General features: G+C 51.6%; 1 protein-coding gene across 2 annotated transcripts in view; it reads right to left on the reverse strand.

Moving 5' to 3' along the window:
• Nucleotides 1-14,930, reverse strand: part of ABCC1 (ATP binding cassette subfamily C member 1 (ABCC1 blood group)) — a 140,355-nt gene that overhangs the window by 77,408 nt on the left and 48,017 nt on the right. For both annotated transcript variants that reach the window (XM_084881083.1, XM_084881082.1), the window contains exons 6-7: nt 5,129-5,190; nt 3,410-3,541 (exon numbers count right to left, since the gene is read on the reverse strand). In XM_084881083.1, coding sequence (XP_084737209.1) covers nt 3,410-3,541; nt 5,129-5,190 — 194 coding nt within the window. The remainder of the gene's footprint in view (nt 1-3,409; nt 3,542-5,128; nt 5,191-14,930) is intronic.

Raw genomic sequence — 14,930 nt, forward strand, 5'->3', positions numbered from 1 at the left:
TTTTCTGCACTCAATTCTGCTACCTCTATGATTTTCCAAATAAAGGTTCTCCGATAGTTTGAGGCTTGACTCTGAATTATTTCCTAACCAGACCTCAAGAACTGAGGCTGCGGAACCCAGGTCTGGTCTGACTCCCCGTGTCAATACTTGGCTATACATCAGACCTCCAGGATCCAGACCAGCTGTCATCTAGAGCAGTGGCCGCCAACTGGTGGTCCGTGGACCACTGGTGGTCCGTGAAGTCCAAAAGGTTGGCAACCGCTGATCTAGACAATTCCAATCCAGAGGCTAAGAGAGAAGACTGACTCTTCTCAAGAATGTACTGTTTACTATCAGGACTCTTAGCTTTTCTTTCTTCTTGAAAGCCGGGTCCTTAAGACTTTTATAAAATAAGTTTTAAACCCTAGCACTAGAAATCCTCTCTCGAATTTCTTCTCTGTACCCCTCAGAGACCCAGCCTCCCTCCCCCATTATCAGCAACCGCTGACACAGCAGAAGACAGTAGCCCAGACCTGACTAATGATCACAAGGCCCGACCCTCTGGCAGGCTAAAGATAACATCCTGCTGGGCCTCAGCTGTGTTTCAGCTCCCCTGGCTACCTTCCCAGCACACAGACCGAGGGACTCAGGAGCAGACCTCAGGACTGTCCTCAAGACTGAAGGAAGGATTTGTTATCCTTACCTCCCCTTGGACCGACCAGCCCCCAGCAGGACCCCACACCCCCTAACCTGTGATGTCTTGTGATTCTGCCCTCTATAATCTGACCTTACAGGCCTTCGGGAGTCTGGCGTCAAGCATTAGCTTCCCATCTGGCCAAGTCAGTATTCAACTATTTTTCTTTCTACACAGAGAACTCCTGCTCATGCCTTACTCTGGACCGGTGTGTGCAGGCCGACGGACTCATAAACATTGGGGTCCCGGTAACACACTCTTGGGTATTGCCTAGCTGTGCTCCTGGTTTGCAGATCCTAAAACCGTTAAGTAAATCTTTATCATTTATTTCTAGCCAAAGCCTCCAGACTCTTTTTGAGTTCGTTTGACAAATCTAGTAAAGGAGCTATTACAAAATCTTTGTCTTCAAGGGGATGATGAGTCTGAAGGGTTGAGAACCACTGCTTAACATGCACATTTTGGAGAGTTTTGTTTTCTATTTGTAATTTGCTACTTGCATTCCTTTATGAGCAAGAGACAATTAAGTAAAATGGTCACTCTTTAAACACTACTACTTCTTTAATATACAGCTTTATTGGGGGTATAACTGATACACGATCACCTGCTCATATTTAAAGTGTACAATGTGACGAGCTTTGACACGTGTGTACACCTGTGAGTCCACCACGAAGACCAAATAAAGAACACATCCATCGTCCCCAAAGGTTCTCACCCACCTCTCTACTTATTCCCCCATCCTGGCAACCACTGATCTGATTTCTGTTACTCTGCAATGGTTTCCATTTTCTATAATCCTAACATATAAAAATCCTGGGTCATAACAACCAGTAACGATTGGAGGCTGACCAACCGGAAGTCAGTGCTGGCCCCGCCCCCAAGCAAGCAGTAATGGGCAAGTCAGAGGGGTTAGGGGCGATCAGGTAGGCAGACCAGTGGCAGCGGTGATCAGGTAGGCAGGCAGGCAGTGAGGGGTGATCAGGTAGGCAGACGGCCCCTCGTAGGGTTGGCCCTGCCCCCCCAGCAAGGAAAGAGGGAGGCCCAGTCCAGCCAAGTCATTGCACCCCAGCCTGTCACCTGCAGAGGGAGGCCACTGGTGGCAGGGAAGTGGGGGCTGCACTGCACAGATGGCAAGCAGTGGCAGCAGCAGGGCCAGCTGCCTACAGTCCAGCAGATGAAAGTCCTGATAGGCCCTGAGGCCCTGATCTCAGGCCAGGCCTAGTGACCCTACCCGAGGGGTCCCGGGTTGTGAGAGGGTGCAGGCTGGGGTGAGGGATCCTCACCCCCACTCCCCAGTGTATGGATTTTCGTGCACCAGGCCTCTAGTTATATATAATGGAATCACCTAGTATGCACTCTCATCTGGCTCTGTTCACTTGGCATACTTATTTTGAGATATTTCCGTGTTGTCAAGTGTATCAAGAGATAATTCCTTTGTATTATTCTAATGTATTCCCTTCATGGCTACACCATGTTTTGTATGTCTGTTCCCTTGTCAGTGGATGTCTAGGTGGCTTCCAGCTTGGCCCTCGCACACAAAGCTGCTCTACAAGTCTTTTAGGGACACGTCTCCAGTTATCTTGGGTTACACACCTAGAAGGAGAATGGCTGGTGGTACAATAACTGTAACTTTTTAAAAACTGCCAAACTCATTTCCAGAGCCACTGAAGTGTTTATAGTCATGCCAGAGGAACCACAGTCCACCATGGCCTTAACCTACCGGAGGCTAAGAGTCAAAGAGAATCTCGACTCCATTTTGTTAAACTATTGGATAGAAACCAATGAAGCACTGCATTTTAAAAGGCAGGGGTGGGGTGGGGGAAAGGGAAGGAAGCGGACAGACCTGACTTTGGAGAAGAGAGGAGTCACCCAAGGCTACAGAGAGGAGTGAGAGGGGCTGGGCTGTCGAGACCCAAGGCCAAGAAGCCAAGCCAGACCCCCTGCCAGCTGCCACTGCCTACTCCCCAGAAGGCCTGGGAGCAGCTGAGCCACACACTACACTGGTCCCCAGCTAACTAAAGAGGCCTCACTGCAAGAGGCCACACCCCGAAATTCCTCTCACCCCCACCCCGTCCGTCCCTCCGCAGGGTTACATGTGCCAGATCTGGCTCACGCCTCCGGGAGCAGAGTAAGTGACCTAGATGCCAGAGTCCCCACACAGGCAGCGAACTCCCAAGCCGAGACCCCCTAACGGCCAAGGTGCTAATGGACCCAGGGCCCCGAGGGTGGCCCAACGAGCCAGTTCTCAGCAGGTCCTCCCAGGCAGGATGCAAGCGCCCAGCCTGGCGAGCAAGACGAATAAACACAGCCTGCACAGCAGTACTGTCCAGGGTTTTCTCAGGGCTTATCCAATGACAGATAACTTGTTCGGTGATGTTTATCTCACTGAATTCTCAGAAAGCCCTCTGCCTAGGAAACAAAGGCTCCAGTGTAAAATAGGGACTCAGGAAACTCTGAGGCCCGCCAGCGTCTCCTCCCCCTACCCCCTCGCTGGGATCCACCTGCCCCAGGGCAGTCACAGGGTGGTTTTAGAGCAGAACTCACCATGTGCCATAGCCCTACCTGAAACCCACCTCTTCCTTCTCCCTGCACGTGGGGCCAGACCCTAACTCCCTCCCACGGCCCGGAGACCCTGCAAATATTTCTCCTGCTTTATCTCCTCCCGGTAAGGGGGGACGGGGGGAGCACTGGTCCCAGAGTGCGTCTGGCTTCCCCCGTGGCGACAGGACTCGCACTTACTTTCTAGATTTGGCACATTCCTTCTTCCAGTTCTTGACCAAAACGGGCACAACTTGTTCTGACATGTCCTCCTTGTTCAGGGACCAGAGGTCGGTGCTCTCCAGTGGCTGGCGGTAGCCCCGGACCATCAGCCTGGCGCAGGAACACAGGAGGGAGGCGGTGAGCGTCGGGAAGAAGTGGACACCGGCCCTCACCGCACCCGCCCACCACCGCCCCCTCACGGCAGCCCCGCACCAAAGCTGAGCGGCTGGGGCAATCTGGCTGTGGACGGGCATGTGGGCACACTGAATAATTACTGCTGAATTCTGCCAAAACCAGTTTGGCTCAGTGGATAGAGCGTCAGTCTGCGGACTGAAAGGACCCAGTTTCGATTCCGGTCAAGGGCATGTACCTTGGTTGCGGGCACATCCCCAGTAGTGGGTGTGCAAGAGGCAGCTGATTGATGATTCTCTCTCATCGATGTTTCTAACTCTCTATCCCTCTCTCTTCCTCTGTAAAAAATCAATAAACTACATTTAAAAAAAAAATTATTGCTGAATTCTGTCAGGTCATCCAGGAAAAATGGCCTCATTATTCTTAGAGACACATACAGACTATTGAGGAGGGAAAGATCAGGATAGCTCCCATGTACAGGGGCATGTACCTTGGTTGCGGGCACGTCCCCGGTGGGGGGTGTGCAGGGGGCGGCTGGTCGATGTTTCTCTCTCATCGACGTTTCTAACTCTCTGTCCCTCTCAATTCCTCTCTGTGTAAAATCAATAAAATATATTAAAAAAAAAAAAAAAAAAAAAAGATTGGGAAAATGTTGATTTAAAAAAAAAAAGAAAAGAAAAAGAAATACCAGCATGGATGGCATAGCCCACAGTCCGTATTTAAATTATACGAACTGTCTCCTGCCTGGCGAGTGTGGTTCAGTGGTTGAGCATTGACCTAGGAACCAAGAGGTCAGCAGTTCGATTCCCAGTCAGGACACATGCTTGGTTATGAACTCAATCCCCAGTAGGGGGCATGCAGGAGGCAGCTGATTGGTGAGGCTTCACTCTCACTGATGTTTCTCTCTATCTCTCTCTCTAAAAGTCAATAAAAACTTATTAAAAATGTAAATTATACTAACTGTACCAATGGTGTGCTTTAACAATAATTTGAAAAATAATTAGGTCTGGAAAGTATTTAATTTTAAAAATTTTTGTGAAAAACACTTTATAAAGACAAGGAACAATGCTGATGGGGGGGGGGGGGAGTAGGTTCAAAAAATCCCCAGTAAGATACTGACAATGTGGGGGAGGAATGTGCAACCCCCCCCCAGCCCCCAATACACACACACACAAAGCAGAAGAGAGCTTATCAAACTGCTGACTGTGGTTGCCTTCTGGTGCTTTCTGTTGTTGATCTCTGCATGTTTCTCTTACCCACGTTTCCTACTACGTTGCATGCATACTATGTTTCGGATGGTGAAGGGTTTGAAACAATGCCAATAATAGTAATTATTCCTAATGTTAAAACATACTCAAACCTAACGCTAAGACAAGAGCACGCAGCTGCCCTAGGCCAAGCCGTCCACAGAGGTCCAAGTGACTATGGGGACAAGGTCAGTGTCTCTGAGACCCATGCCTGGGGCAGGCACACTCAGGGCACAGCTATGCCACACACTCCCTCTCCCTCCCCCTACCCCCCCAACCCCTCTCTTCCCTCCACCTGGGCAGGAGGGCCAGGCCTTACCCTGTGATCCACCAGAAGGTGATCCTGGAAAGGAAGGACGCCCCAGACTCCGGGCAAGGATTCTAGCGGAGAGAAGCACAGGGAGGGGAGGGTGAGTGATTCCACGTCTCATCTCTGGCAGCACTCGGAAGCCCACTCTTCCTCCCAGAGGGCCAGCAGCCACTCTCACGCCCCTAATTTACAGCCTGAAAGGATGCCCCTCCTGAGCCTTACCTAAACCCACGGCAGCTCTCCCAGTTTTACCCAGCAAATACCTGAGTGTCTACTAAGTGCAAAACCGGTACAGTGCCTTATCTGTATCCCCACAGCAGCCCGATGAGCGTGGTGCCACTGCGGCCCCCACTGCACTCCATGCGTTCCTTCATCCGTTCCTTCATTCTCAAGTACTTTCTGAGCATCTACTGTGTGCCTAGCACCATGTACACAAATCTCAACTCACAGACATAAGCCCCTCTTTAGAAAGCCCCTGATACACCACGGTGGTAGTGGTGATAAGAACATCACCTGCTAACATTCTCCACTAGCTAGCTCTATTCTGAGCTCTTCACACAAATGATCTCATTCAATCTTCATAACCTCCTAATGAAGCAGGTAAAAAACATCAACCCCCTTTTAAAACAGAAGACACCGAGGAGCCCAGGGGTGAAATGACTGGCCCAGGGTCCCCAGCGGGAAGTGGCAGGAACTGGATGTGAGCTCCAGTCAGGCCCCTGAGAGAGACGGTAATAAATGATCCCGTGAACAATTACAAAACTGCAACTGCGATGGGGATCCCGCCCTAAGGGTATGTCAGGGGGTCACTGGGATCTTCCTGGGCTCACAGTAACTGAGAGAGCCGACAGGGGCCGGGGCCTGACCTGCAAGGAGGGCCGTGACGGGGTTCCTGAGGAAGACGAGCAAGGCGAGGTCTGAAGAGGGAGACAGGACGATGCAGTGAGGGGGAGCGGAAGGCGGCTCCGCAGGGAGAATGGCATGGGCAAGAAGGGCCTGGTGGTATATGGGGGCAGAACCCCCTCCGGGGACTAAGAGGGGGTGTGGGCAGTCTACGCTGCAGGCCCCGTACGGAATTTGGGTCGTCATCCAAAGGGCTATGGGGACATGGACAGATTCTCAAAGAACCGCTTTCCCAAAGGCGCAGAGAGAGCGCCAGTTCAACAGCACACAGACAAGGGAAGGGACAGCAGCACGGAGCCCCCGGGGATTACACACCCGGCCGGCTTTCACTGCCGAAATGTTCAGCTCTAAATCCTCAACTACCAGCCTCAGTGAAGGGGTCGCCGTGCAGCGATGAGCTCTTCGGCTGAGGATGGTGCTCCAGGCTCCAGCATTTTTCAAAGCTGAGGCCCTGAGAGACCCCCTGGGCCCGGTAGTTTCCCATCGGGGCTGGGAGCGCTTTTAGAAAACACCATACCTGGGCCCCACCCCCCAGAGACTCCTACGAAGCTGGTTTGGGGTGGGACCAGGGCCTCTGAGTCTTTGTTTTTAGCTCCCACAGTCTCCTTGGCAAAGTGGCTGGGCAGGAAATTTGTAAGATAAGCCCAGAACACGGCGTAACACCCAGCACCACGGAAACCAAAGCTGAGGAGGATTGCTAAGAGGCCTCGGGAGCAATCGGGCGTGGCTCCCACTGGCCCACAGAGAGACAACCTGAGTTGCCGTAAGGACAGTAAACAGAAGGAACTGAAACACATCACGTGTTTAAATACACAAGTTCATACTGGTACTGAAAAAAAACAAAGAACACTCTTGATGTCACCGATCAAAGATGCTAGTGAACCAAGCCGTTCTGAACACAGAAAACGGGTAGAAAACAAGCATTTTCCCGCCTTTGCTAACTGCCCTACACCAGAGGGGGACCAAAGAGATGAGGGGAAGAGTCTCTGCATAGAAAGAGAACAGCTAATAAATGAGGGGATGACAGGATGTAAGAAAGTGCACTAGGTTGCAACCACAATGGAATATGGAAATATATGATGACATTAAAGATAATAGTCGTATTGTTTAAAATCATATTCTTTTAGATATTATCACTGGGGCAGGTTGGGTAAAGGGTACACAGGAAGCCTGCAAATTTTGCAAGTTTTTGTGAGTTGTTATTTCAAAACAAAAAGTTATTAAAAACTTAAAATCCCTGCCCTGCCCGGTGTGGCTCAGTTGGTTGAGTATCATCCCATGCACTGAAAGGTCACTGGTTCAATTCCCGCCAGTGCACATGCCCGGGTTGTAGACTCAATCCCTAGTCAGGAAGCATGTGGGATGAAGCCATCAATGTTTCTCTCTCACACCAATGTTTCTATTTCACATGGGTGTTTCTCTCTCACATTGATGTTTCTCTCTCTCTCTCTTTCTCTCTCTCTCTCTTTCTCTCTCACTCTCTCTTTCTCTCTCACTAAAAATTAATTTAAAAAAAAAATTTTAAATACATCCTCAGGTGAGGATTAAAAACAATTTTAATTCCTTATTTTTCAGAGATATATACTGAAATCTTTACACATGGCAGTTCCTTTTACTATGTTCTCCGCTTTCGTACACGTGTGAGAATTCCCATCAAGACAAACTTCCCCGGTGATTCACACACACATCCTGGGCTGAGAACCCCTAGGCTCCACTCTGGGGCCACAAGGCCTGGGGTTAGTGCCCAGCCCTGGCAGCCACAGGTCACCCAGCTGCCCAGGGTGGGGTCCCAGCAACAGTATGTTTTTAATGGAAACAGTCAGGTGCAGCTGGCCACAGTCCTACATTCCAGACCAACCTGAAGCAGAGTAAGTTCACACTGGGGAGCCAGACAGACCTAGGTTCAAATCCCAGACCTGCCATTTTCTAGCTGAATGACCTAGGGGCAAGTCCTTTCACCTCAAAGCCTCAGTTTTTGCATCTGGGAAATGGGAACAGTTTGTCCAACTGCTCAGCCTCCCTTACAGGACTACAAGGAGGAACAAGTCAAATGAGGTTCATGGGACTCTGTTATAAGCTAAATTCTTCCAACCGAAGGCAGCAATATTATACGTGGAGGAGGTGGTGGTATTTGCTCTGTAGGCTGTTTTTCTCCAGAAGTGGCTGGATTGTTAGGGAATCACCAAGGTACTTCAAGCGTGGCCCAATTCCTACCCATTGTAAAAAGTTAAGCAGCACTGACAGAGAAGGGGTGGGGCAGAGCTGGCAGTGACTCATTTATTTATTGAGCAAATATTTAGGGAGGACCTGCCTATATGCCAGCAGGCAGCTAAGGGGTGGAGACAGAGCTAGGAAGGAGAGAGCACCACATAAAATGACCCAACTGAGGGGAAAATGGACAGAAAGCAAACCAAGACCCAAGTAAATATGTAAGTACTAGAGGTCTGGTGCACGACATTCGTGCACTGCAGGGTGGGGGGAGGGGAAGGAGGGAATGCCTAGCCTGGCCTATGCCCTTTCACAGTCCAGGAGCCCTTAGGGATGCTGAAGCCAGCAGTCAAACATCCTAGCGCTGCCTCTGAGGCAGGAGAGGCTCCCGCCACCACAGTAGCGCTAGCCAGCGTCAGTCCAGCTTCTGGAATTAAGCATCTGCCCCCCTGGTGGTCAGTGCGCAGCATAGCGGTCAGATGTTCCACCGTTCGGTTGATTTGCATATTACACTTTTATTATATAGGAGGATAAACAATGAAAGCTAAAACAAGAGGAAAAACAGGATGTAGAGAGAGAAGGGGTGGCGGAACAGGGTTGGCTGATGCATAAGGCAACACAGAGCGAGGTAGTTAGAGGGTATGAATCCCGCTCTGCCACTTAGTAGCCATGGGACCTTGGGCACGGTACTTGGTGGTGCTGAGATTAAATGAGATAAAGGATGTTAAGTACTTAGAACAGTACCTGGCACAGAGTAAAACCCAAGAAATGGCATCAGTAGGATTAGCATAAATAACAACAGTGAAAACAATAGCATCACCTTCTGGCAGGCCCGTCACACACGGGGCCCTGGACCAGATGCTTTATATCCGGGCAGCAAACACAGGCCCATGGGTGGCCGCTGGGAAATAAAATTGTACTGCGACATGGTAAGTGATGGCCATTCACTTACAAATGCCCGTGGCTGCTGCAAGGACAGAGTTTAGCAGTTTTGACACAGACCATGCGGTCCGCAAGGCCTCAGATAGCGACTGTCTGAACGTGTTGGCTGACCCCTGCTCACCCCAGACCTCATAACACCCCAGGACACAATGATCACTAAAGGGGAAACGAGAGCTCCGATGATAGCCTTCTGCCCGCGAACCCCGCCTTCCTTCGGTCTTGGCACCAGTGCGGTACAGGAGTGCAGGTTAAACCTTGCACAGAGAGGCCGGGCCGGCGGGGCACGCGGGGGCTGACAGGCGCCTGTGCCAGTCTGACAAGACCGCCAGGTCCCGTGCCAGGGAGGAGCGAAGCGGGGCCCGTCTCAGAGTCACCCCGAGGGGGGGGGGGGCAGTGGTGAGTCATCCTTTTCTAATTTGCACGGACACGTGGAACAAATAGTAAGGGCGTTAGGCATATGCCCACAGGGCCCTCACAAATGCTGGCCCTCTTTCAAACGCGGGCAGCTCCGGCTGTGGTCGAACACGCAGCAGCCGGTGGACTGAACAGCCGTGCACGGATGAGGCTGCAAGAACAATGGCCCAGAGGGGAAACGCCAATCCTCCCGCCAGCCCCTCTAAAGCCCGGCTCCTGTGAGAAAATCCGCCCGGCAAATTCAGCGAGGAATCTGCATTACCACGGGCATTCCGGTTTCTAAGGTGTACGCGCCGAGGGCTTTGTCAAACTCGTCTGCCCAGCCCTCCTCCCTCCAAGGGACCCAAACCCAGATTTTCAGATTACCGCCAAGTCACGTCGGGCTGACTCGGGGTCCCCATCACCAGCGAACACTGTACCGACTGGGAACCACGTTCTGGAAGTCCCTCTCTGATAACAGACAGCTGGAGTGCTTCATAGCCAAGAACTGATGATTAAATTGAAGAAGAAGAAGAAAGGGGCTCAAGGATGAGGATGCAGACAGCAGACCATTCGACCGAAACCAAGCAGAATGTTCCGGTGTCATTCATTCCAAGCAGAGCTGCCAGCTTGGGGTTTCCGGCCTCTGAGACTAACTCCTGACCTAGGACTGAGGCTTGTGGACGGGTGCCCCCTTCATTTAGAAGCGAGACTAATTCACACGAGCCCTGGCAGAGACGGGAGGGAGAGAGCCTGGTGTATGCAAACAGAGCTGCGTTCTTTGGCATCCGCATCTGGCTCGGGGTGACCTGGCCAGAGACCATGTGGATTAAACCAATTTGACACAAGAGCCCCAGGCACGGGTTCTTTGAGAACTCACATTCATTGCCTCTCACACAGGGCCGTTTGGGGCCCTTCTCCAGGTCCCCACACCTCTTTTCTGGTTCAGAATCTGCCTTTATCAGTAGTTGGCCTGTCTGCCGGTGACTCGCACTCTGCATTTCCTGAATGCCCAGGAGTAAGGGATGAGGAAGACAGGAGGAAAGCTTAGAGAAGGAGTTTTTGAAATGTGGCCCCGTTACCAATATCCACACTGCCAGGGAATTCGTTAGAAACGCAAATACTGCCCAGTCGGGGTGGCTCAGCGGTTGATTCCCAACCAGAGCACATGCCCAGGTTGCAGGCTCAATCCCCAGTACGGGGCGTGCGGGCGACAGCCAATGGATGATTCTCATCATTGATTTTTTTGTTTGTTTGGTTGGTTGTTTTTAAATATATTTTATTGATTTTTTTACAGAGAGGAAGAGAGAGGGATAGAGAATTAGAAACATCCATCAGCTGCCTCCTGTACATCCCCCACAGGGGATGTGCCTGCAACCAAGGTACATGCCCTTGACCAGAATCGAACCGGGGACCCTTCGGTCTGCAGGGTGCCAAACCGGTTTCGGCCATCATTGATGTTTTTATCTCTCTTCCTCTCTCTCTCAAATCAATAAAAACATATTTTTTAAAAAGAAATAAATGTAACTATTGGGACCACATCCAGATCTACAGACTCAGAAGTTCTGGGTGTGGGGTGCAGAGATCTGTGTTTAACACGTCCTGTAGGTGAGGCCAACCGGGCTCAGGTGTTCAGACCAGTGAGAGGTTAGACACTTCATCCCTCTGGCCCTCCATGTCCCCAACTATGAAACAGGGGAGTCCTAGCTGGTTTGGCTCAATGGACAGAGCGTTGACCCATGGACTGAAGTGTCTGGGTTTAATTTCAGTCAAGGGCATGCACCTCAGTGCAGGCTCAAATCCTGGCCCTGGTCAGGGCATGTGCGGGAGGAAACTAATCGCTGTGTCTCTTTCACATTGGTGTTTCGCTCTCTGTCTCTCCCTTCCCTTCCATACCTTCTTTAAAAAAAAAAAAAAAGGAAAAATATCCTTGGATGTGGTTTAAAACAAATAAAAACAAGGGGAGATTCATAATTCCACCTCATTAGGATGCTTCCAGGAATAATAAATGACTAAATGAAAACAGCAGACCAGGCTGCTATCATTATTACTGGTTGGGATGATATAAATGTCCAATAATAAAAGAGATGTGTTGCTATGTCTTTTTTTTCTTTTTATATATTTTATTGATTTTTTACAGAGAGGAAGGGAGAGAGACAGAGAGTTAGAAACATCGATGAGAGATAGTCATTCATCAGCTGCCTCTAGCTCGCCCCCCAATGGGGATGTGCCCACAACCAAGGTACATGCCCTTGACCGGAATTGAACCTGGAACCCTTCAGTCAGAAGGCTGACGCTCTATCCACTGAGCCAAACCGGTTTTGGCAATGTCTTATAACACTCCTGGTTTTTGTTGCCTCTCTTGCTTCGAGCTGGGCTAATCACCTCCCTGCTCAGGACCAGTCTCTTCTACTGTAACACCCACCACATGCACGCCGCCCTTTCCCCACGACCTCAGCCGCTGCTTCCTGGATTTTGATGCTCTAGGCCAGTGTTCAGCAAACTCATTAGCCAACAGAACCAAATATCAACAGTACAACAATTGACATTTCTTTGGAGAGCCAAATTTTTTAAACTTAAACTTCTAACGCCACTTCTTCAAAATAGACTCGCCCAGGCTGTGGTATTTTGTGGAAGAGCCACACTCAAGGGGCCGAAGAGCCGCATGTGGCTCCCGAGCCGCAATTTGCTGACCACTGCTCTAGGACAAACAGGGTCACTGTCCAGTCAACCCTCCACCCTACCTGCCAGGGTTCCTACTGTGGCTTCCTAAGTCTTCAGTGGGGGGAGGGGTCCTCTGAACACCCCCACCCAGTGTGTGACTCCCCCACTGAAAAGCCTTCCGGCAGGTCAGGATTCCCAGGCCTTACAGTGACACACTATTCCACCGTGATCTTCAGTGCTCAGCTCCCTGGCCTGTCCCTCCCAGCCAAGCAGGATTCACAGTTCCTGCTCCCTCCCATGTTCCATCACGCTGCCAGGCCTTTGCACACCCTGCTCCTCCACCAGGACCGCTTTCCTGTGCCCCCTCCAGCCTTCAGCGGCACCGGCCTGGCCAGGCCTCTCCTCTCTCTGACTCAGGCGTCTGCCTCCCTGGATGCTGGCTGGCCCCAGAGCCCCAGCACGGCCACCCCATCCATCCTGAAGCTGCTGGCTCCTTAGCCGGCTGCCCCCCTCCACCGCTCCTCAAGAGCAGTAGTCAACGTTTGCTCATCTCTAGGGACCCAGAGCCAGCTCAGCCGCGGCGCAGTGCTGAATTACTAAGTGACCACAAGCGTGACGGAGAAAGGAATTTAAAATGGTGTTTATGATGCGCTTATAAACGGTCTAAACTCAGCAGTTGCCTCTGGGATGTGAGTGGTAGAGACAAACCATGGAGGGGCAGAGGGAACTTTCTGGAGAAAGGTAATGTTCTGAGTCTTAAGAGAGGCTTCAGTTATTCATTTATCAAAAACTCACTGATTGGTAGTAAGACTCAGCAATGTCACTGTATGTAAATTTTAATTTAAGGACAAAAAGCTACACACAGGTAGTGAACTCTAGCTGAGGACTTGCACGGTGAAGTGTTTGGGGGAAGAATACTACTGTATTTCAAAAGACGTTCCAGATATAAAAAAAGTAAGTTAATGGGTTGACTGGTTGGCTGGCTAGCTATGTGATAAAACAAGTTTAGCAAAATGTTAACGGTGGCTTCTAGTTAATGGTTAGATGAGTACTCTCTGTGCGAGTCTTTCAACCCCGCTGTACGTGTGAAACGTTCGCGGTAGAATGAGCTGAGAGGTCCTTAGCTGAGGTGCACCAGTGCGTTCATCCGTGCCCCGGGAATCTTGTTAAATGAGACTAAGTCAGCCGGCTCAGGACGCCTGAGAAGCTGCATTTCCAATGCGCACCTGGGACGCCGATGCTGCTGGTCCGAGGAGGCCGCTCTGAGAAGTGAGGGTCTGCCACGTGACCTCGTTTGACCACGATGTCCCCAACTGCAAATGGACACCGCCCCCTCCCCCCAACCCTAAGCAGCAGCCTCATAAAAGGAGCCAGCCAGACAAAAGGAGCGGAGGCCGGGGACAAGCAGCAGCCTGGTCAGCCATGCTCAGCCAGCGGCCGGGGGGGACAGGAGCAGCCCTGGCAGCAGACCAGGGCCAGAATAGACTGAGTCTGAGTCACACAAGGGGCCGGCCGGCGGGGTGACTCAGCAAGGGCGCCCGGGGAAGCCTAGTGCTGCCAGCTCCCACCCAGGCCTCGCCTGGCCCTGGCCACCTCAGGGCTTGGCGGACTGCCCTCTCTGAGGACAGGCGACAGGAACTGCTGCTGGAAGCACAGGAGAGAGGCAGGGGCTGGCCTCTGCCATCCTTCAGGTCCGCTGGCACCAGCTCTAAGGGAGACAGGGAGACGGCACAGAAGGTACCTGACTGTGTCCCCCCTTCTCATCTCCGGGGCAGGGAGGAGGTGAGTATCAGGTGGAGCCTCAACCCCTTTTCACGTGAGGATACTGAGGTCCTGCAAAGAGGGGCGACAGCTCCAAAGAGAAAGTTCCCAGTCTAAAGTCACGTGACTTGCTTCCCCACCTTCATCTCAATTGTTTCCTTAGTCATTTGTCTTCCGTCTCCCCAAGAGACCAGAGCCTCCTGATGGCACGCGGCAGACACTCCTCTCCAAAGATGGCCAGACAGTACCTGCCATCCCACGTGCTGTCTCACAGTGAGACCTGGCCACTCCCCCCTCTAGAGGTACGTCTGTGGCAGACGTCTGTGATTGCATCAATAAAGATGGTAGGACAGTGGGGTGAAGGCCTGGGGAGGGGAGAAAATGGGGAGGAAGGGGGAAGAAAAGGGGCATCTGTGATACTTCCAATGATAACGATAAATGAAAAGAGAGAGAGAGAGAGGAGGGCCGCAGTGACACTGTGTGACTCTGGGACTGGATCATAAACGGTGACGCGGCTTCTGCCTGGCTCCCTCTCTAGGAACACGCACAGCTGCCACGCTAGGGCCTGACAGCCCACTTCTCCGAACTCTGATTCCTAACACAGGTAAACAAGACGGGGGAGAAGAGTCGGGGTGTCCCGGCGCCCACAGCCCAGCCTCCAGCTGCTGGAGCTGAACATGCAAGCGGGCCCAGGGTGGCCAGTTAGGCCGCTGGGAACACGGAACCCAGCGGGAGAGGACGTCAGCTCTCTGAGCCGCCTCCCTGCACAAGCCCAGGAAAACCTGCACTCGGGGAGCCCAAGGTCTGCGGCAACCTCGGCGGTGTGGCTTGTTTGGTGCGATTCTCAGCTCCACAGAGCAGCCTGACAATTAGTGTTTCCAGATGGGGACACTCCACTGCCATACATCCACATACATCCGCTACACACAAACTCTGAGGA

Source organism: Pipistrellus hanaki (assembly GCF_964339955.1).
Source record: "Pipistrellus hanaki genome assembly, chromosome: 4".
Classification (NCBI taxonomy): Eukaryota; Metazoa; Chordata; class Mammalia; order Chiroptera; family Vespertilionidae; genus Pipistrellus; species Pipistrellus hanaki.